Source organism: Asterias amurensis, chromosome 20 (genome assembly GCF_032118995.1).
Source record: "Asterias amurensis chromosome 20, ASM3211899v1".
NCBI lineage: Eukaryota > Metazoa > Echinodermata > Asteroidea > Forcipulatida > Asteriidae > Asterias > Asterias amurensis.
In genome coordinates, this window is record NC_092667.1 from 14185401 (window position 1) to 14203823 (window position 18423).

The 18423-nt window shown below is 36.3% G+C and overlaps 1 protein-coding gene across 1 annotated transcript in view; it reads left to right on the forward strand.

Annotated features, from left to right (window-relative positions):
• Positions 1 to 18423, forward strand: part of LOC139952066 (venom phosphodiesterase 2-like) — a 20129-nt gene continuing 1706 nt past the window's right edge. Inside the window, exons 1-26 of the mRNA XM_071951008.1 lie at positions 1 to 111; positions 304 to 429; positions 2682 to 2738; positions 4228 to 4260; positions 4546 to 4774; positions 5318 to 5375; positions 6810 to 6901; positions 7400 to 7479; positions 7953 to 8072; positions 8853 to 8928; positions 9420 to 9453; positions 10120 to 10185; positions 10342 to 10414; positions 10558 to 10710; positions 11110 to 11182; positions 11899 to 11939; positions 12349 to 12470; positions 12617 to 12683; positions 13105 to 13192; positions 14225 to 14424; positions 15277 to 15337; positions 15666 to 15820; positions 16257 to 16398; positions 17127 to 17207; positions 17433 to 17571; positions 17965 to 18112. Coding sequence (XP_071807109.1) covers positions 418 to 429; positions 2682 to 2738; positions 4228 to 4260; positions 4546 to 4774; positions 5318 to 5375; positions 6810 to 6901; positions 7400 to 7479; positions 7953 to 8072; positions 8853 to 8928; positions 9420 to 9453; positions 10120 to 10185; positions 10342 to 10414; positions 10558 to 10710; positions 11110 to 11182; positions 11899 to 11939; positions 12349 to 12470; positions 12617 to 12683; positions 13105 to 13192; positions 14225 to 14424; positions 15277 to 15337; positions 15666 to 15820; positions 16257 to 16398; positions 17127 to 17207; positions 17433 to 17571; positions 17965 to 18112 — 2400 coding nt within the window. The 5' untranslated portion in view covers positions 1 to 111; positions 304 to 417. The remainder of the gene's footprint in view (positions 112 to 303; positions 430 to 2681; positions 2739 to 4227; positions 4261 to 4545; positions 4775 to 5317; positions 5376 to 6809; positions 6902 to 7399; positions 7480 to 7952; positions 8073 to 8852; positions 8929 to 9419; positions 9454 to 10119; positions 10186 to 10341; positions 10415 to 10557; positions 10711 to 11109; positions 11183 to 11898; positions 11940 to 12348; positions 12471 to 12616; positions 12684 to 13104; positions 13193 to 14224; positions 14425 to 15276; positions 15338 to 15665; positions 15821 to 16256; positions 16399 to 17126; positions 17208 to 17432; positions 17572 to 17964; positions 18113 to 18423) is intronic.

Consider the following 18423-nt stretch of genomic DNA (forward strand, 5'->3'; position numbering starts at 1 on the left):
TCAGTCCACGTTACGACGAGGCTGCATGGGTATCCACACAGTGTCTGGTTAATAAAGCACAGAGTGACCCGAGCTGCTGTCACTGGGGCAGGTAATTCGAGAACGTGACGGGTAAGTAACAAAAATAGGAAATATTAAAATCTTGTAGCGGATCTTATGACGGAAATACCAAACTTTGACATGATCCAGCGACAAACACAAATGATGCAAGTTTAGGCCTGTATGTTATATGCCTGCATTTTTTAAGGCATTATTTACACTTCATTGTACATTTTTCACCATATAAAAACTTGTGTTTTTCAGTTCTGAGCTGAGTAACTTTGTGGAAGTTGCGGTCTTCTGGAGACTGTCTCGATAAAGAGGATCTAATAGAGACGCCGGAGTGTCATCTAAAGATTGGAAGAATAACCTGCAATTATGTCATCTGCGGTACGTACTAAAACAAAGTCGTTTAACTTTGGCAGTGCGTGTCCGAAATGATAAACTTTCTCATGTTTACGGCGGTCTGGTTGTGGTGCTGGCCTGTCTCGCCTTGTGACCTCTATAGGACCCCTGTTCGAATCCCACCGGGACCGAGGGCAATATAAGGAGGTGGCTGTCAATCCCGTTCCGAGTGATGGCGTGTGTTTTCCTCTGAATGAGTTCCGCCCGCGTCTTCCTCCCAGAAACTTTAAATCTTGAGGCGACTTTGTTACTATGCGACTTTGCTAAGTCACCCCCTTACAAAGTCACCCCCTTACAAAGTTACCCCTTCAATGTAACCCCTGACAAAGTTAACCCCATACTTATAAGGATCACTCATTAGGCTATACCTTTAATCACAGAAACTGAAATGATGAACGGGAATGAATGCAACGGTCGACACACGAACCTGAGTATAAACATGACAGAAGAAAAACCATTCCGAATTTATTTGGGCTGATGGGTGAATTTACTCTGTCGCCCGCAGTAAAAACGCCCGGGCAGAAGACGCATAACAACTTTTTTTAACAAAACGGGGAAAAAAACTTGGGGCGGGGATGGAGGACACCGAAATTTTAAATCTTCACATCGTGAACCCTTACCTTTATATTTTTAAAAATGAAAGATAGTATTTCAATTATAACCCCTTTTTTCTGTTCACCTTCAGCCATGTTAAGTCAATGAACCGTCAGGCGTGTCAGGCAGGAAGGCTAAGTTATTGCAACCAATGCTTGTACATAGACCCCTATTATTGACTTAACTTTATCATCGATTTATACTCAAGACTAAAGTGGGCAATCAATCTAGATATCATATCATTTTATGAGGTTACTTATTTGTACTGGAACGGTGTGTACTGACCCAATCTGAAGTTTGCGTATACGATTATCAACATACAGTGGTTATGTGTTTTATAGGGTATATAACGCATCATAAACTTGATAAAACTTCGGCCATGGGACGCAGAAGCGCTTGTGTGATAACTTATAATATTAACGCTTGATAAAGTTAAGATAGGGTTTGTTTTTAATACCCGAGACACACTATTTAGGTTTGGTCTCTGAAGCTTAACTGCTCATGGCAAATAGGTCTAAAAGCTAAATGAGGAAATAAAATGACAGGCGAGTGTCGATCATGATACAAAGTGTCGATCATCATTAGAAGTGTCAGGCGATGGATTGAAGTTGCAGGTTTCATAAAGTCTGTTAGCACAAAGCACTGAGATATTGCTTTGAAACGGGTTAGGCCTACTACCAGCCAAATTACAATCAGCGTGACCCACTCTATGTTTGCTTAGCAATAAAATTTGTCAAGCAGTATTTTCTGCTTAACACCTTTATGAAACCTGGCACTGGTCGCGGTAATAGGATAGCCCTGCATGACGGAGACACAAGTTGATCATATGTTGATATGATATCAACCACAGGTTCTTCTTTTCAGAGCCAACCATGATTCTCAAGACAACTTTACACATCCGCAAACATTATGCCAAGTTTTAAATCCTTCTTTTTGTCTATCAGTTCCATCATAGGACTAACGGCCACTATCGATACAAATTACACAATGACGAACTTATTACTTCTGTCTAAAGATGGTTGGTCCGTTTCTTTACCGATTTGACACTCGAAATTTAGGTTTAAATGTTAAACGGTTATTTACAGTACTGGCAAAGACAAAATTTTCATTGTGCACGAACAAAACCCACCAGCTGACTAAAACCAACCACCAAAGCCAGTTCAACAGCCATGTAAAAAAAATTAGTCCACAGCATAAAGTTTTTAAATGTTTGTCTTTTGGAAGCATTTTCTGTCAAAATTTGTTTAAGATAAAAATAAAAAAAACCTAGGGTTCTAGATCCAACTTCAACAGGAAAACTTCCCACATAACAACGCCAGTCAGCGAAACTTTTAGACGTACGTCACTCCTGACTCTTGATTGGTTGAAAGTGACTTCTAGAACTTGCTCTGTGATCCCGCTGATTGGATGACTGTAGTCGCTCAAGAATTGCACATGCGCAATCGCTGCCGAAGACATCTGATTAGTCTGGTACTTAGGTATAAGAAAATTACATTGAGAGAATACAGGGAACAGTCTCGCATATCACGTCTGTAAAATCTTCAACAATTTTTGTTTTATCAAACACACGTGGACGAACGAAGAGAGACTGTTGAGTGACCATTGATTTGTCTTTAAAATGTTTCATATGTTGTCCTTATTAGTCCAAGGTAAATTTGACGAACGAAGAGGTTACTCTCACCTTCGGGAAAAGTAACAAGGTAAGACGAGATTAATGCAGAATAAAACACTACAATTAAAAACTTATTTATTCTGACTCAGAATCTGAGCCTGCTGAGTTCTGACTGACTGTCTAAAGTTTTAAATCTTCTAAATAAGTAAAACAAATTTCACAGAATTAAGAAGGAATTTCTTTCTTGACTCCCTACCCTAGCGGGCCCCCTTGGTGAAGTAGGGCAAACTACCCCAAGTTAACTTCTTCTAGAAAAACGGCTTCACCATAGACAGGAGCCTTTTAAGTTTTAGTTTTAAAAATATTTGCATTAGCTAGATTTAGATTTAGAAGTCTTTCTCGTTCAATTTATGAATGTTTTAGTTTAGTTATTAATAATATTAGGAAGCTGCGAGTATGCAAAAATCAACATTTCAGTTTTTTATTTTATATTTTATTGATAACCTCTCCACAGACATGACAGAATCCTTAAAAAAAATAAAAAAAACCCAATAAATTAAGGAAACGTTTTCCGCACCTCGCCACCAATTGAATTCGAGGAATTGTCAAGGATCTATGCATTAAAACCTCAACTCAAAAGATGAGTGATAGAGAACCCGTTTTAATTTGAAAACAGCTGCTGACTTTTTTGTGTTAAAAATAAGATTTACAACATGATTTTTTTACCGTCTATTTTGACCGAGGTTTTCACTCATTTTTACAAAAAGGGATATCTCATTAGCAAGATTAGGGTAAATTAGATACTATATTATTATTTCATATCGAATGAAAAAGTGGTGGCGCCATACAGAAACTCTTCCTTTGAATAGCTCAGTAGACACTGTGTAACACACACCGATGCAAGGATGATTTGGATAACTTTCCGTATGGCGCCACCACTTTTTCACTCATTTTTACAAAAAGGGATATATCAATCAGGTAAATTAGATACTATATTATTTTATTTTATTTTATTAGATACTATATTATTTTAATGAAAAAGTGGTGGCGCCATACGGAAACTTTTCCGATGATTTTGCTGAATGGACAAGAATTAGGGAGGGGGAATATACAGTGCCTCTTTTTTCCCCCTAACAATGACCTCTGGCAATTCAACAAAATCAACCAGGCAGATTGTTCAATGCCTCCCGCTTATAAATCAGCCTGCTCACTCGAACCACATGCAATGATAGCAATGCTGCCTTTTTTCATCCCTAGTTTTTCTTCTGGGACTTTTATTATTGACAAGTTTTTTCCTGCATTAAAATGCACAGTAAAACCTTTTTCCGATCAGTGCCTTCCATAGAATTTTTGTGGGAAATAAAGTCTAAAGATCATGCTATATTATAGACTATTTCCTGCAAAATGTTTACTGTCTAAATTTAAAGCATTGTTTAACCTGATGCGGCAACTCTTTTTCTTCATTTTTTCTAAGGTAAGTCAAAAACATTAGACAAGACGCAGTTTTGTTTTAAAACTTTGTTAAACAGAATGTTTTTAAACTGTTGAAACTTACATGTTGTGTTTATCTCCCACAGAAAAAATCTACCCTACTTTATCCAGTAATCGTAGTAAGTATTGTTGGCTTCAGTTAGGCATTCATAAATTATATGAATAAATATTTTTCCGTGTTTTTGACAATTTTCATTTTTACACGGAATATTTTTATTGCTGTCCTACATTTACACATTTAAACAAAGTTTGTCAATCTCAAATTATGAGTAGTTTGCAGTAATACATAGTAACTTGGGATATGAAAAAAATTATGACAGCATTATCAAAAGTAAACTGATGAAATAATTGAATTGAATTGTACTTCACAGTCTTCCTAACTAAATTTATTCTTCTTGAATTAGCTTGTCGCTATATCATGCGGTGTTGGCATTGGCATTGGTGTAGGCTATGCCATTTGGTATGGAGACGTGCCTACCAAGGCCACTGCAGAGCCGCAGAAGCCTGGGGACAAGACCACGATGATACCCAAACCGCCCTCAACGGCTAAACCTGAAGCCACAACAGCCAAAGCTGTTGATGGTACAACATCACATGGAGGTACAACGCCACATGGAGGGACGTCAGCACCAGGTAAACAATAACATGACAGGCAATAGATCCCCTTGCATGTGACGTCTCACTCTCCAAAAACGCCCTCACTGGGGTCAAAGGAGGCAAATAATTGGATGATAGCTGTTCTTTGAGCGTTAAAATGGTGCGTGTCAGTGTAGCGTTTCATGCTATGCAAGGGGTCTATAACAAGACGTTTGCATAATTCTTCTTTTGAACTGGTACTTACTTGCTACTTCGGTCCTTGAATTTCGCTCTTATGAAGGGCCAGGGTGGTTTTCCTCTGGTGAAGCGGCACTTATATTATGAGGAAAATGTAAATTATAAAGTTATATTGTGTGGAAATCAAGTTCTATAATGACTTTTTAAACTTTATTACAGATTGTATTCCGTAAGTCTCTCTAAACCTGCACACGCTCAGAATAAATGCAAATATTTTACATAAAATTGACTGATATCAACTAGAGTTTCAAATATAACTGCTCTGTTTTTTTCTGTGTTCCCCAATTTTGTTAAAAAAACTAACTAAAAAATTCTTTTGGTTTTGTTTTTGTCAATCTGTAGGCAAACCTTGGCTCGGAACCCCATGCTTTACAGAACAGCAGCCTCAGTGCCCCGATGGGTAAGCTTCCCTTATGAAATACTCTTATAAGAATCTTATAAGAAACTTATTAAAATCTTATAAGAACCTGATTTGAGCTGCTAAGAGCAGTCTTATACAAATCTTATAACAAACTTTTAAGAAACTTATAAGAATCTTTATTAAATCTTATAAGAACCTGTATTGAGCTGCTTAGAGCAGTCCTATATGAATCTTATAAGAATCTTATAAGATCCTATAAGTTGGAATCGTACAGGTACACTTGAACATTGTTTCGTTAAAATTAAAGATAATAAAAAATACTGAACTTGTCTGGCCATGAGTTTACTGGCCTGGTGCTTTAATCATTGGCCTCAGGCTGTCGGTCTTGTGTAAATTTTGAGCCTTTTCCTCACTTGTATTACATAGTAAGAACATGGTCGAGCTGGAGATAATAAAAAATGTTTTCAGTTCAAAAGAAAGTGTGTTGACACCACAACCACTCCCTGACATTCAGCCATGATTCAGCAAACTTTATCAATAGACCAGAATTAAGTGACAAAACCAATGGTGAGACCATCAGTGCTTGACAGTATCAGACTGTGCATCTACAACAAACCAGTGCAAGCATTCATGCAGCACTGGCAGTATGAACTTATACTTTCCAGACCTTTAGTAAAATGTAACAAACAATACAGTGGAACTAACCCAAGAGGCAAGCTCATATGGAGCCCATTCGGGAAATATCTGGGCCATATGATAGTGGGCGGGGGGGGGGGGGGGGGCACTAATAATATGGATGTGGCCCTTTAAAGGGAAGGTACACGTTTGGTAATTTCTCAAAACAAATATTAACTTAAAAACTGACTTGGTAACACGCATTGGAGAGCTGTGGATAGTATAAAAACATTGTGAGAAACGACTCCCTCTGAAGTGACATAGTTTTTGAGAAAGAGGTAATTTCTCACTCAAATAATAAAAGACTTCTAGCTAGAAGTCTTTTATTCCTATCTGAAAGCACACAAATTCGCTCCACAAGGGTGTTTTTTCTCTCATCATTTTCTCGCAACTTCGATTTGGCTCAAATTTTCACAGGCTTGTTATTTTATGCTTATGTTGGGATACACCAAGTGAGAAGACTGGTCTTTGATAATTACCAAACGTGTACCTTCCCTTTAATGGGTGTGTTATGGGGACTATTCCCAAATGGGTCCCATATTGGAACAACATTGGCTACCTTCTGAAGAGGACTTCTTGTTCCAAAAAGCCTGAACATCTTAATAGTGTTAGCCAAAGGGGTATCTGTGTGTCTTCCAGACACCCTGTTTTAAATTTAGACACCTTGTTTAATATGTCATTTGCATGTGTTTTGTTAGGGAACAGTTTGAACACACATTTTTTTTGAATTTCCAGCAAATGTTCTAACACTCATTTACCAAATCTTGACCCAAACCTTGCATGTTATTTATTCTACAGAGTGGACAAAGCTCCTCTAATTCTGGTCTCTTTAGACGGTTTCCGTAACGACTACTTGGACAGAGGAGTTACCCCAAACCTCAAGAGACTGAGTAGGTTCATCAACACAAAAAAAAAATAATAATAATAATAAATTAAAAGTTCACATATATTTTGCTTGTTAAAGGGCAAAGTATACCTTTGGGTGAAACCATTCATGTAGATGAATACAATAAAAGGTGGCTGCTTTTCGAGATATCGCTGAAATTCTGGAGAGAATATGTCCACGCAGGAAGAATAAACCCCAACAGAAACACACAATTTGATAATCGTTAGAGTAGTAATGCTTCTCATATTCAAATTTTGGGGGCAGAAAAATGAATGTTTTTTTACAAAACCACATTACTTTGAAGTGAAATTTTTCTCAAAATTCTTTATCTTAAATTGAAAGCTGCTGTACATGTACTTCTGTAACCAAGTAATTAAATTTCTATTTCCAGACAAATTTTTCCTGTAAGCAAACAGATTTCCAATTTCTCTAGCCCCAAAACAATACAACAGTATGATCACTACTATGATGAATATGAATATTTGTTTGTTTTTCTGACTAGGTGATTGTGGAGTTCATACTCCATACATGTATCCTTCCTTTCCAACATTGACGTTTCCAAACCATTACAGCATCGTCACGGTAATGTCCTTAATATAAACAGGAATACTTGTAAAGCTAAAGAAGTGTTTCTTTTTCAAAGTCAAGTCAGAACATGACAGACCAAAATTGCTTACTCACATTTTTAAAACTAATGATCATATTCAAATTTCATTAAAAAAAAATGTGTCTCATGTAGCCTTGTGATTTTTTTTTCCTTTTTAATTTATTTTTTAATGAAATTGCAGTTCAAAAGGTAGATTAAGAAAATATTGTCATATTTTAATAAACCACAGGGGAAACTGACTGGTGAATAGCTTGTGTTTGAACTTTGAAAATTAACTGGAGTGGGACTTGAACCGATGACCTCTGGTACGTTTTTTTCAAAGGTCGTTGGTTCAACTCGGCTCCAGTCAATTTTCCTTGTTCAAACCCAAACAATTATAAATTAAACGCTTCTCAAGTTAAAACAATAGTTCCTAAATTTTCTTTGAATGATTCATTTTTTTTTTAAGGGTCTTCTTCCGGAGCATCATGGAATCATTGGTAACAACATGTATGATCCTGAGCTGAATAAAGTCTTCTCGTTGTCCGGCACAGAGAAAGATAACAGTTACTGGTGGGGAGGGGAACCGGTAAGGATTTATTTCCCTTCTTTCATTGCCGTGTTCTCTTTTTTAGTTTTTTTAGTTTTAGTTTAGTTTAGTCTTAACACTTGCATAAAAGTATACAAATCGATAAATAAAGATTCAAAGAAGCAAAATAGATAAAAAATATCGAGCCAGTGAGTGGCAAGGAAGAACAGGTGACCAGCACCTCTACAAAGCCATCCTGCCACAAAGAATGTCTCCTATTACCCACCCCACAGTTTAAAAACCACCCACCCCTATGTTAAGTTGAAAAAAAACACCCATCCCGCGGAAAGAAAGAAAAAAAATGGGGGGGGGGGGCTTGAAGGCGAGCCTGACAATCACGGACGACAACAAGAGCATTGGCAATGTGACACCCTTGTACTTTTATATTTTCTTCTAGAACGAGAACATGCCATTAAGGTGAAACTTGAAGCCTGGTAACTTTTTCTCGAGGTGTATTTTAAGAATTTTGTTATCTGCATACATTTGACTTTTGCACAAAAATCGCAAACAAGCCAGTACTATTAATTATATTCAAGTATCAAAGTACAACTACAGTTAACTAATAATTCAATTAATCACCTATGGATAAAATACATATAATCAATGGACACACCACAGCCTGGTTGTGGCGCCACAGTGGCTAGTTTTGTCATGTTGGCTGTCCAGTTGACCTCTGCCAAATTGACCTGATTGCACATTTCCAGGGTCCAGAATAATTAAGAACAATTTGAACAGATAATAAATGGATACATAACAGTTAGGTAATGATGACTTTTGTAGATCTGGAACACGGCTATGAAGCAAGGTCTAATAGCTGGAAGCTACTTTTGGGTTGGATCTGATGTGGAAATACAAGGTATGCAAGTATAATTCAATTCAATGTCTAGAGTCTATACAATGGAAATTTGATTTGTCAAACATGGAGCATATAATTTAAGAATTACAAATGATGCTGAAAAATAATATTTTCACTATTAAAAACTTCTTACTTTGTTTGCCCCCAAAAATTACTTCATAAAAGACAAAAACAGCACTTCAGAATTCTCAGCCTCCTACTAGAGTCCACAGACAGATACTTCTTGTGATTTATCCAATGATAATAACTTTATTAGAGTCTAGATTGTAACTATCAAAAAGGGGAGAGATAATTTTAGAGATTTCACACCCAGCTGTAACGACGAAACTATGCAAGTGTGGGTTCGTACCCCAGTCCTGGCACATATTAGTTACCAGGGGAAATAATGTGAAGCACTTTTGGATGCCCTCCAGGTGTGAAAAGCACTATATAAAAACAGGTGGATATAATTAATAATAATAATAAAATATTGATTTGTTTCTTGTGTTTAGGTATGAGGCCTGATTATTACTATCCATATGATGGGTAAGTGTGTGTACTACAATTGAAAAAAAATATATAAAAATTAAAGTATAAAGTTGCACCCCTCTCTCTGCTTTACGGGGTGTGTTGTAACCTTAGGTGTGATCCCTGGCTACATGGCAGTTAAGGTAATAGCAACTGCACCCCTGAACAAAGATACTTACCAAGAAGGGATACTGTGCACATTATAGGGTTGGATAGCTCAGTTGGTGGAGTGCGGGCTCATTATACCAGGTGATTTTCAGGATAAGCAAACAACAGCTGAGTACCAGTAACAAGCAGTATGCAACAAATGGAAATTCGGTTGGTAATCCTGTTTTTATCAAGGAAGAAATTTCATGCTAAGCAAATTTTTGTGCGTAGCAGCTCTATGAAATTGGGCCCAGATGTCGCAGGTTCAAATAACGCTCTCGTCAGTATTTTTTATCAACACATTACTTAAAATTTTCCCAGTCAGTTTCCCTTGTGGTTTATTACTCGATTTTTAAACTCAGTCTAAAATCACATTTAACGTTCTGAAGAAAAGTTTTACAAAGATGGCACTCGAAGTTTTCTGGACAATTAAACAAAAGAGCAAATCCCATGGTGTGACCATGTCGTTGATTAACTTCAATATGTAATAACTTTTGTTGTTGATATTTAATTGATGTTCAATTTCTCTCTATTTAGCAACACATCACCGGAAACAAAGATCAACAAAATCAAAGAATGGCTTCAATACCCAAGTGACACTCGGTAGGTCCATCTACTCATACAATAATGCGCCTTAGAAAAATAAGAAAAATTGTGTAAAAAGTTTTAAAAAGTAGGTCGGCCTTTGAACTAAAATAATCACCTATTTTTTTTCTCCGAATATAAGCTTGTTGACTCTTATTTTATTTTATTTTTCAGGCCAGACTTTATTACTCTATACTTCGATGAACCTGATCATACTGGTCACGATTATGGTCCAAATTCTGACACGGTTTGTATTTCATTTATTTTGATAGTATTTAATTCCCGTATTGAATGGTCCATTCCGAAGCAATCATTTATCAAACATTGAAGTCATGTTTTACTTTTCACTCAGAGAGTTACTTAAATTCTAATCTTGATTTTGTTTAACAGATTAATGCCATGTTGACGACAGTGGATAGCTACATCCGTGATTTAATGGACGCTATTACCGAGATAAAAATGGAGAACTGCACGAACATTATCATCCTGGCTGACCATGGCATGTCTAACCGCACATGTGATCTTAACATTGTACTTAGCGAAGTAAGAAAATATTTTTGTATTTATATTTTGTTTTTGATGTAAAAATTTGAGCCATTTCGGGTTGCCTAAAACTAACTAATGCCCTATTCACATGACAGCAATTTAGCAAGGGTCTTTTGCTTAATTTTAGCATGGTCGCAAAATTGCACCTCGTGTGAAAGGACAACAATGTTTATACTGTCCATACAGGTCAGTAAATTTGAGAATATTTCACTATGTTTCATAGATGTCGTTTCACACAAAGTTAAATTTGTAAAGTTTCACAACCGTGCTCAAGTTAAGCAAGGGATCCCCGCTGAGGAAAGGGTTTGTTGAAGAGGAATTCCTTTCTTGAAATATCCATTAGGCTGCAAAGTCTTAAGATTTACCTGAATTTCTTATTTTATCCACTCCCACTAGTTCATTAACACTGGAGACTACTACTCAAGAAGTTCAGGAGGGACAATGATGAGATATGATTCAAAGAGTTCGGGTGAGTAACCCCACTTCAGTGGCTTAGCTCAATCTTTGGCCACACGGCGATCAGTGATCTGAAACGTATGCCCTAAAGGCCGGTTTATAGTTGGTCGCGCAATGGTCGCACGATGGTTGGGCAATGGAATTTGTTTGTGTCCTCCGAATGACTTCCCCAGATGGTCACTGAGTTACGGGGACAGAGCCTTTTCCAGCATAGCACCTAGACTCTGGAACTCACTTCCAGAATACACAACATCACTCTCTTCCAGCAGAAACTTAAAACACACTTGTTTATGCTTGCTTTCAACATCTTGACGATACTTTAACTTAATTTTGTTCTTCTTCCTGACCAGCGCCTTTGAATGTTTTTTTCAGTAACGTTATTTATAATTGCTGTAGTATTATTATTTGTCAATGAGCGCAGTCTTTTTGGAATGACAAAAACAAAATTGTAAAGTCAATGACATCACAATTTTGTTTTTGTGTCATCAGTGGTGCGGTGGCGCGAACACAATTTTACCGCTGTTTTGTGTGTCGTGAATATACAGTGGCAGGTACCACAGTTGTATGATCCAAAGTTCAATGCAAGGATTTTTTTGTCAAACTGTTTCCTTTGCAAAGAGGTTTTAGGGACATTCACCTTTCTGCATGCTTTCTTGTAAGTAACGCTTTCTTCTCATTGTAATTTATTTATCTTGATGTAACTCTTAAAGGTTTCTTATTTATTTACAGCTGACATCAAAGAGCCTGAAGACATTGTGAAACATCTAAAGGTAAAACATTTTTATTTATTTTTTATTTACTAATAAATGAGATTTTTTGTACTAGTGTATTTTTTTTTGTCTTCATATTTTGAAAGTTGACATTTTTCTTTGCAAGGATGAGATTTTAGAAATGGATAATCTGGTATTTAAACGATAACTAAATGGTTAGACTGATTTAATGTTTCTCAAAGTGTTTCCCATAGGTATGAGTTGTTTCCCATAATGTATGAGGTATAGAAATCTAGTTATGCCATCAAACATAAATGTTTTTCTTTTAATTTGAAACATTTTTTACGTTTTTCGATGGACTAAATGCTCCCAGTTGAGCTCAGTTTCTTAACTAAGTTATTCTTAACCTTGAAGCAATGAACCAGACAATTGATGTTTTTTGATAATTATTTGATTTTCTTGTTGGCAGTGCATCAGTCCAGGTTCTGTGGCATATGTAAAAGAGGACACCCCAAAGCGATGGCATTACATGAATAATGTCCGCATTGAAGACACACTTATTGCAGTTGATCAAAGTTACACCATCTCCAAGTAAGACCATCAAAGTTTAATAGATAGCATTTTTGCATCCAGAATAATTTGCTTTGTACGCTTACACCAATGTGTATTAAGAACTTTATACTCGGTACTTTCCAGAGTGCTGTAATAATTATCCTATTATCTAATTTTTATTACAGTGGACCATCAGGAGGTTGTGCAGGCGGAGGACATGGTTATGACAATGCAAAGTCTGATCATATGAGAGTAAGTATGATCAGTGACATAACGGGTGCAGGGGGTGGGAAAACCCTTGTCCCCTCTTGGCATAACATTTGGAATAACATTTTCAACAAATTTGATTTTGAGACCTCAGAATTAGATTTGAGTTCTCAAAATCAAGCATCTGAAAGCACACATTTTCGTACATTTGCAGTAAACTGGAATGTCATCCCCAGGATTGATTGAAGTCAATAGTTTGTTAAACAATTTAACTGGGCAGAGAGATTCCCTCCTGGTTTATAACTTGATATTTGAAATAAAAAGTCGCAGCCTGTTAAGGATATCCCTCTGCTGCTGCTTCCAAGATAAAAACCTGGGGTGTGATCCCTGGCTAAACAACAGTTAAGGTCACAGGTTAAGCTTCTGACTGGCACCAAGTAATTTTTTACAATTTTTCTTCAAACAGGCTGTGTTTCTTGCCTATGGTCCTTCATTTAAAGGCAATTATGAAGTAGAACCGTTCCATAACATAGAGTTGATGAATCTGATGTGCGGTACGTATACAATTTAATAGATGTTAAATTTGCATCGGGGATAAAGAATATTCATTTTGGTTTTTACCCATACACACCAATATTTCACTGAATGTTAATACATGTAGGTAATGTTAGGGACAGCACATTGTTATTTGCTGTTTAAACTATAAACTCTTCCATAATGCACACTGCTGCTGATATGCTGTTGTCAAGCACAAGTTTTGACGCTCCAAAAACAAAAATCGTCCAATGATCTGCCTCATTTTTCCCCAGTGAGGGCCTTGTTCAAGGGTGTGTTATCAGTTTTAAGGGGTTGGTTAAAATCTTTCTAATTAACAAAGACTTATTTCACTTTGTTGAAAAAAAAAGATTTATATCTTTACACTGTCTTTTATAGCTTTGTAAACAAAAACAAAATGAGTTTTTTATTTTGTAATTCCACTGATTTATTGTGGATTCAGCACCGTGTAAGATTTTATTATCATTATTTATTATTATTAATAAAACAGCCTCTCTCCTTTCTTAAGAAAACGATCAGAGCATACTGATCGAAACGTTGAGTTGAAACCAGCGGTTCTTTTCAGAACCACCCCCCAACTCATTCAGAGATAGTCATTACATGGTGTTACCACAAACCCTTTCCATATTGTACTTCCACCATGCAAAGTTTCAAATCCTACTAACCTCTCTCCTGATGTCTCCTGATGATGAATAGACCAAGCTAGTCGAGACGTTGAGACCAATTCAAGAACTGACTCCGTGGTAGTGCAGTTAATTATGATCCTATAAGCTAAAGTAGTAGTCCTGCCAATTTTCTATACCTTCCGCCCGTAGTTAAAAAGCTGGACAGTTCTTTTCAGAACTGAGAAGTCTACCGAACATCCAATAAATCTACTCTGCGGTAGTAGAATAAAGAAGACAGTTCTCTAAGAACAAACTCTACCTGGCAAGTAGACACACACATGGTGTTACCGCAATCTAAATATATATTGATACAACACCATGCAATGCCTCAAATCCTTCTTACCCTCTTTGGTGTTTTTTCTCTAGATGTTATTGGTATCACTCCTCCACCCAACGACGGTGAAGCTGGCAGCCTCCATCACATGCTTCGTGACCTCCCATCACTGCCTCCAAGAGATGACACTAATGTCTCAATGTCACTCATGTGTCCTTTCCCCTCATCAGGACTGGAATATGACGATAGAATCGCTGATGACATGTCCATGTGTATGTGTGACACTCTACCGGTGAGAGCAATTCTTTGCTTTTAAAGTAACTTTTTTGCTGTTTTCTTTATAATAACAATAGTACAAATTTTATAATTTCATTTAATTGTAATTTTTTTAATTTTAATAATTAATCAATTATATAGCGCTTTATCAAAGCCTGAAGGGCATATGAAAGTGCTTGTGAAATTATTCATTTTAATATTTGTAATAGTGCGAATGGGTATAATTTTAAAGTATATTTTTTTGATGTTTTATTAATATTTATTGTTCAGTGGATATTGTAATTTGCACTATATAAATTAATATTATATTATATTAAAGAAAAAGTAGTGTCATTCATTGATGTTTATTCATCTTAAAAGCTCAAATGGTAAAAACTTTGCCATAACAATTTGAAATAATTCTTTTTAGTATATTTATGACCAGGGGCTTGTGGAAGACGAGGCAGATTCTTTCTGCTATTGTTTTTGTACTTAATAAATTTCTCTTTATTATTATTATAATTATTCTTGATGATATTATTTTTTTATGTTTTTTTTTTTTTTACTATTATTGTACTTCCCTGGACTACCTGCGGTCAAGATGTTTTTATTGTCCGAAGATTAAAATAGACTTAATAAATAAATAAATAGGAGACTGTTGTCTTAAATCTTGTCAGCCTTTAGAGAATTGGTTTGAAATTTAATAAACAAAAACTCCCCCCCCCCAAAAAAAAAAAAAAAAACATTTTTTAAAGAAATGTGCTTCCCAGTAAAAAGGGATGCTGTTTAGTTGTTGCATCTCTGAAAAACCTTTTAGAAAGACCTCTCGTTATTAAGGTATTTTCTACTGTTTTGATAAATGTTGACATTGTTTGTTGTTTATATGCAGGCTGGAACAGTCAAATCAATTGCAGATTTTGATGAGCAGTTGAAACTAACTGACACTCAGAGTAAGTACATTCATCTGGTCCAGATTCATGGAGCTGCTTAAGCAGATATTTTACAACAATAAAAGAAAAACCACAAGAAAACAAATCACCAACCAAAATGTGTTTTGGAAGGCGATAAAATGTCTAGTTTCACCAGTCAATTAATCGAGAGTTTGTAAGTATATTTGTTTCTTCTGTTAAATAGAATTGACTTCTAACATTGAACATGCCCCGTTTCAAATGCCAAAAACTTCTGTGAATTGACACAAAACGCTGGCTATGTCTTACAGTTTCACCAGTCAATTATCCGAGGCTAATTTTTTGTGGCTTTCTCTCCTGTCAAATCTAGAATCGGCTTCCAACATGAAACATTCCCCGTTTGGAATGCCGCAGATTAACTTCAAGACCGACTTCTGTGAATTGACTCAAACTGACTATGTTACGACCTACAGTCATGATTTGAAAATGCCTCTTTATGCGACATTCACAATGGAGAAACACAACGTAAGTTTATCATACTGGTGGAGTTATTGTATTTTTTTAAAGCTTTTATTTTTGGTTGGATTTAATCTTAATTTATTTAGGTGGTTATTTTCACTACTGGAAAAATGTTTGGGGAGAATATTTTCTTAATTTTATTACAGTATTTAGAATGCAAATATTTTTCATGGCATTCGGTTCTGCTAAGTTATTAGATTTTTCATTAAAAATTTTCAGTTAATCTTATTGATCACTGTAGGCCTAACTGGTGTAGTTTTTACAAACAGTTAAAAAAGTAATCGCAAAGATAGTTCAGTTAGCAGTACAGTCTGGTATGAAACCAAAGCAATGTGTCTTGCTTGGAAACACAAATGTCACGGCAGGGCCCAATTTCATGACTGGATCTGGAGTCCAGTGTTCTTAACCGCTTGGCCACAGCCTATCTCTATCTCTCTTTCAGGGTACCAGTGTAGCACCGGTATTCAGCAATTGTTCTCGTGCTGATGTTCGCATCCCGGCAGCAAAGACACCAAGCTGTAACGATTACGACATGGCGACTGGAGAATGGGCAAACATGACCAATGGATACTTGTACTCACCAGGTTTGAATCAAAATCATCTATCATAAATTGAGCATGATGAGCAGACAAAATTGAAAGTGTTTTCTATCTTTATTAGCAGAGTTGAATTCTCAAGTGTACTTCGCAATAGTTTACTTATGAATATGTATAGGCATGTTCACATGAGTAGCTAACTTCACTGCTAAATATTCAAAGATAACTTGTGAATATGTACGGCATGTTCACATGAGTAGCTAACTTCACTGCTTAATATTCAAAGATAACTTATGAATATGTACGGAATTTTCACATGAGTAGCTAACTTTACTGCTATTAATATTCAAAGATAACTTATGAATATGTACGGAATGTTCACATGAGTAGCTAACTTCACTGCTAAATATTCAAAGATAACTTATGAATATGTATGTGCATGTTCACATGAGTAGCTAACTTCACTGCTATTAATATTCAAAGATAACTTATGAATATGTAAGGTATGTTCACATGGGTAGCCAACTTCACTGCTAAATATTCAAAGTTTACTTATGAATATGTATTGGCATGTTCACTTAGTAGCTAACTTCACTGCTATATATTCACAGCAGGGGGTTAGCTTGAGAAAACGACTTGGCTATAAACTAGTACCTTGCGTTCACACGAGGCATGGTTGCAGTTAGCCAGTACAATGCTCCTTTTCGAATTGCGCTTGACAAATCTTTTTAGTAATAATAATAAATAGTAATAATAACATTTTCTACTAATTTCAGGACTAACCAGCTCTCTTGATGCTAAGATGGACGCTCTCATTACATCAAACATGGTCCCACAGTTCTCTGGGTTCATAAAAGGTAACAATCTTTCCATCAAACCAAAATAACGGCCAACCTCAATGTTGCTCCTATGTGCTAACAGTTCCCCGGTTTTCATTTTTCTTCCAGCCTTATGTTTGCTTTGACTGATAAAAATAGGAAAACATTATGACGTTTTAGCACTGAACCCTTGATATTATAATAATGCATGTTTATCAACGGAAAATCTTCCATCATGGTTATTTATTTTTGATTGTTGAACAGATCTTTGGAGTGGGGTTTTGGATGTCCACCTGCCCCTGTGGGCTAGCGAGTACAACGGCATCAACGTGGTCACTGGACCAATCTTTGATTATGATATGGATGGACTCAGAGATTCCATGGAGGTTCTCAACGCACATGGGTAGGAACAACTTTTTTTAAGGAAACTTCATTTTGTTTTTAAACAGAAGATATTTTGTCGCTCTTGTGGAACATTCAATGTTTAATAAATAGTTCACTTTTTTTTTATTTTAATTTTTTTTAAATAAATAAACTTGTTGTGGTATCTTAAATAATTCCACCTGTGGAGATCTGGAGCAATTTTTTATAAAGCTGCTAAGCTGAAAATACTGCTTAGCAAACTTATGGGGCACTAGTTGCAACAATGCAAGCTTTATGGAATTTTGGCTGGTTAAGCATTTTTTTCTGTTAAGCAAGATTTTTCTGTCAAGTTTTTAATGCTTGCAGGCTTTATGAAATTGGGCTCAGTTTTTTCAGAGACCGCTTTTTGTTTATTTATTTATTTAATTTGCAGATCTAAGCTTCAAGATACATTTATACCAACACACTTCTTTGCTGTGATTAATCGCTGTCGAGGGGGTCAAGCAATCGGCACGACGGACTGCAAACCAGACCCGTTGGCGTTCATCCTTCAAAACAAAGACGGCATTCAGACTTGTCAGGTAAACATTGTCAAAGCCGTGTCTGAATTGGCGGCTACGGCTAAGGCTGGATTGCCCTATCAATATAGTATAATATCCTTGACAACACCCTTAGCAACAGTCATAGTCATAGCCGTAGCCGTAGCTGCTTAGTCAAGATACAGCCTTAGTTTCTTAGTTACCTAGGCTACCTATTTATGGGTGTTTTCCTCCACGGACACCTTTTTTCAGGCTGATACCGATGCTATGTTAAGTGTTCTTTACTGTTATCATTATTATTTAGGGTAACCCCAATCGTATTCAAACCTCCAAGTTGAATTAAATGCAATGGT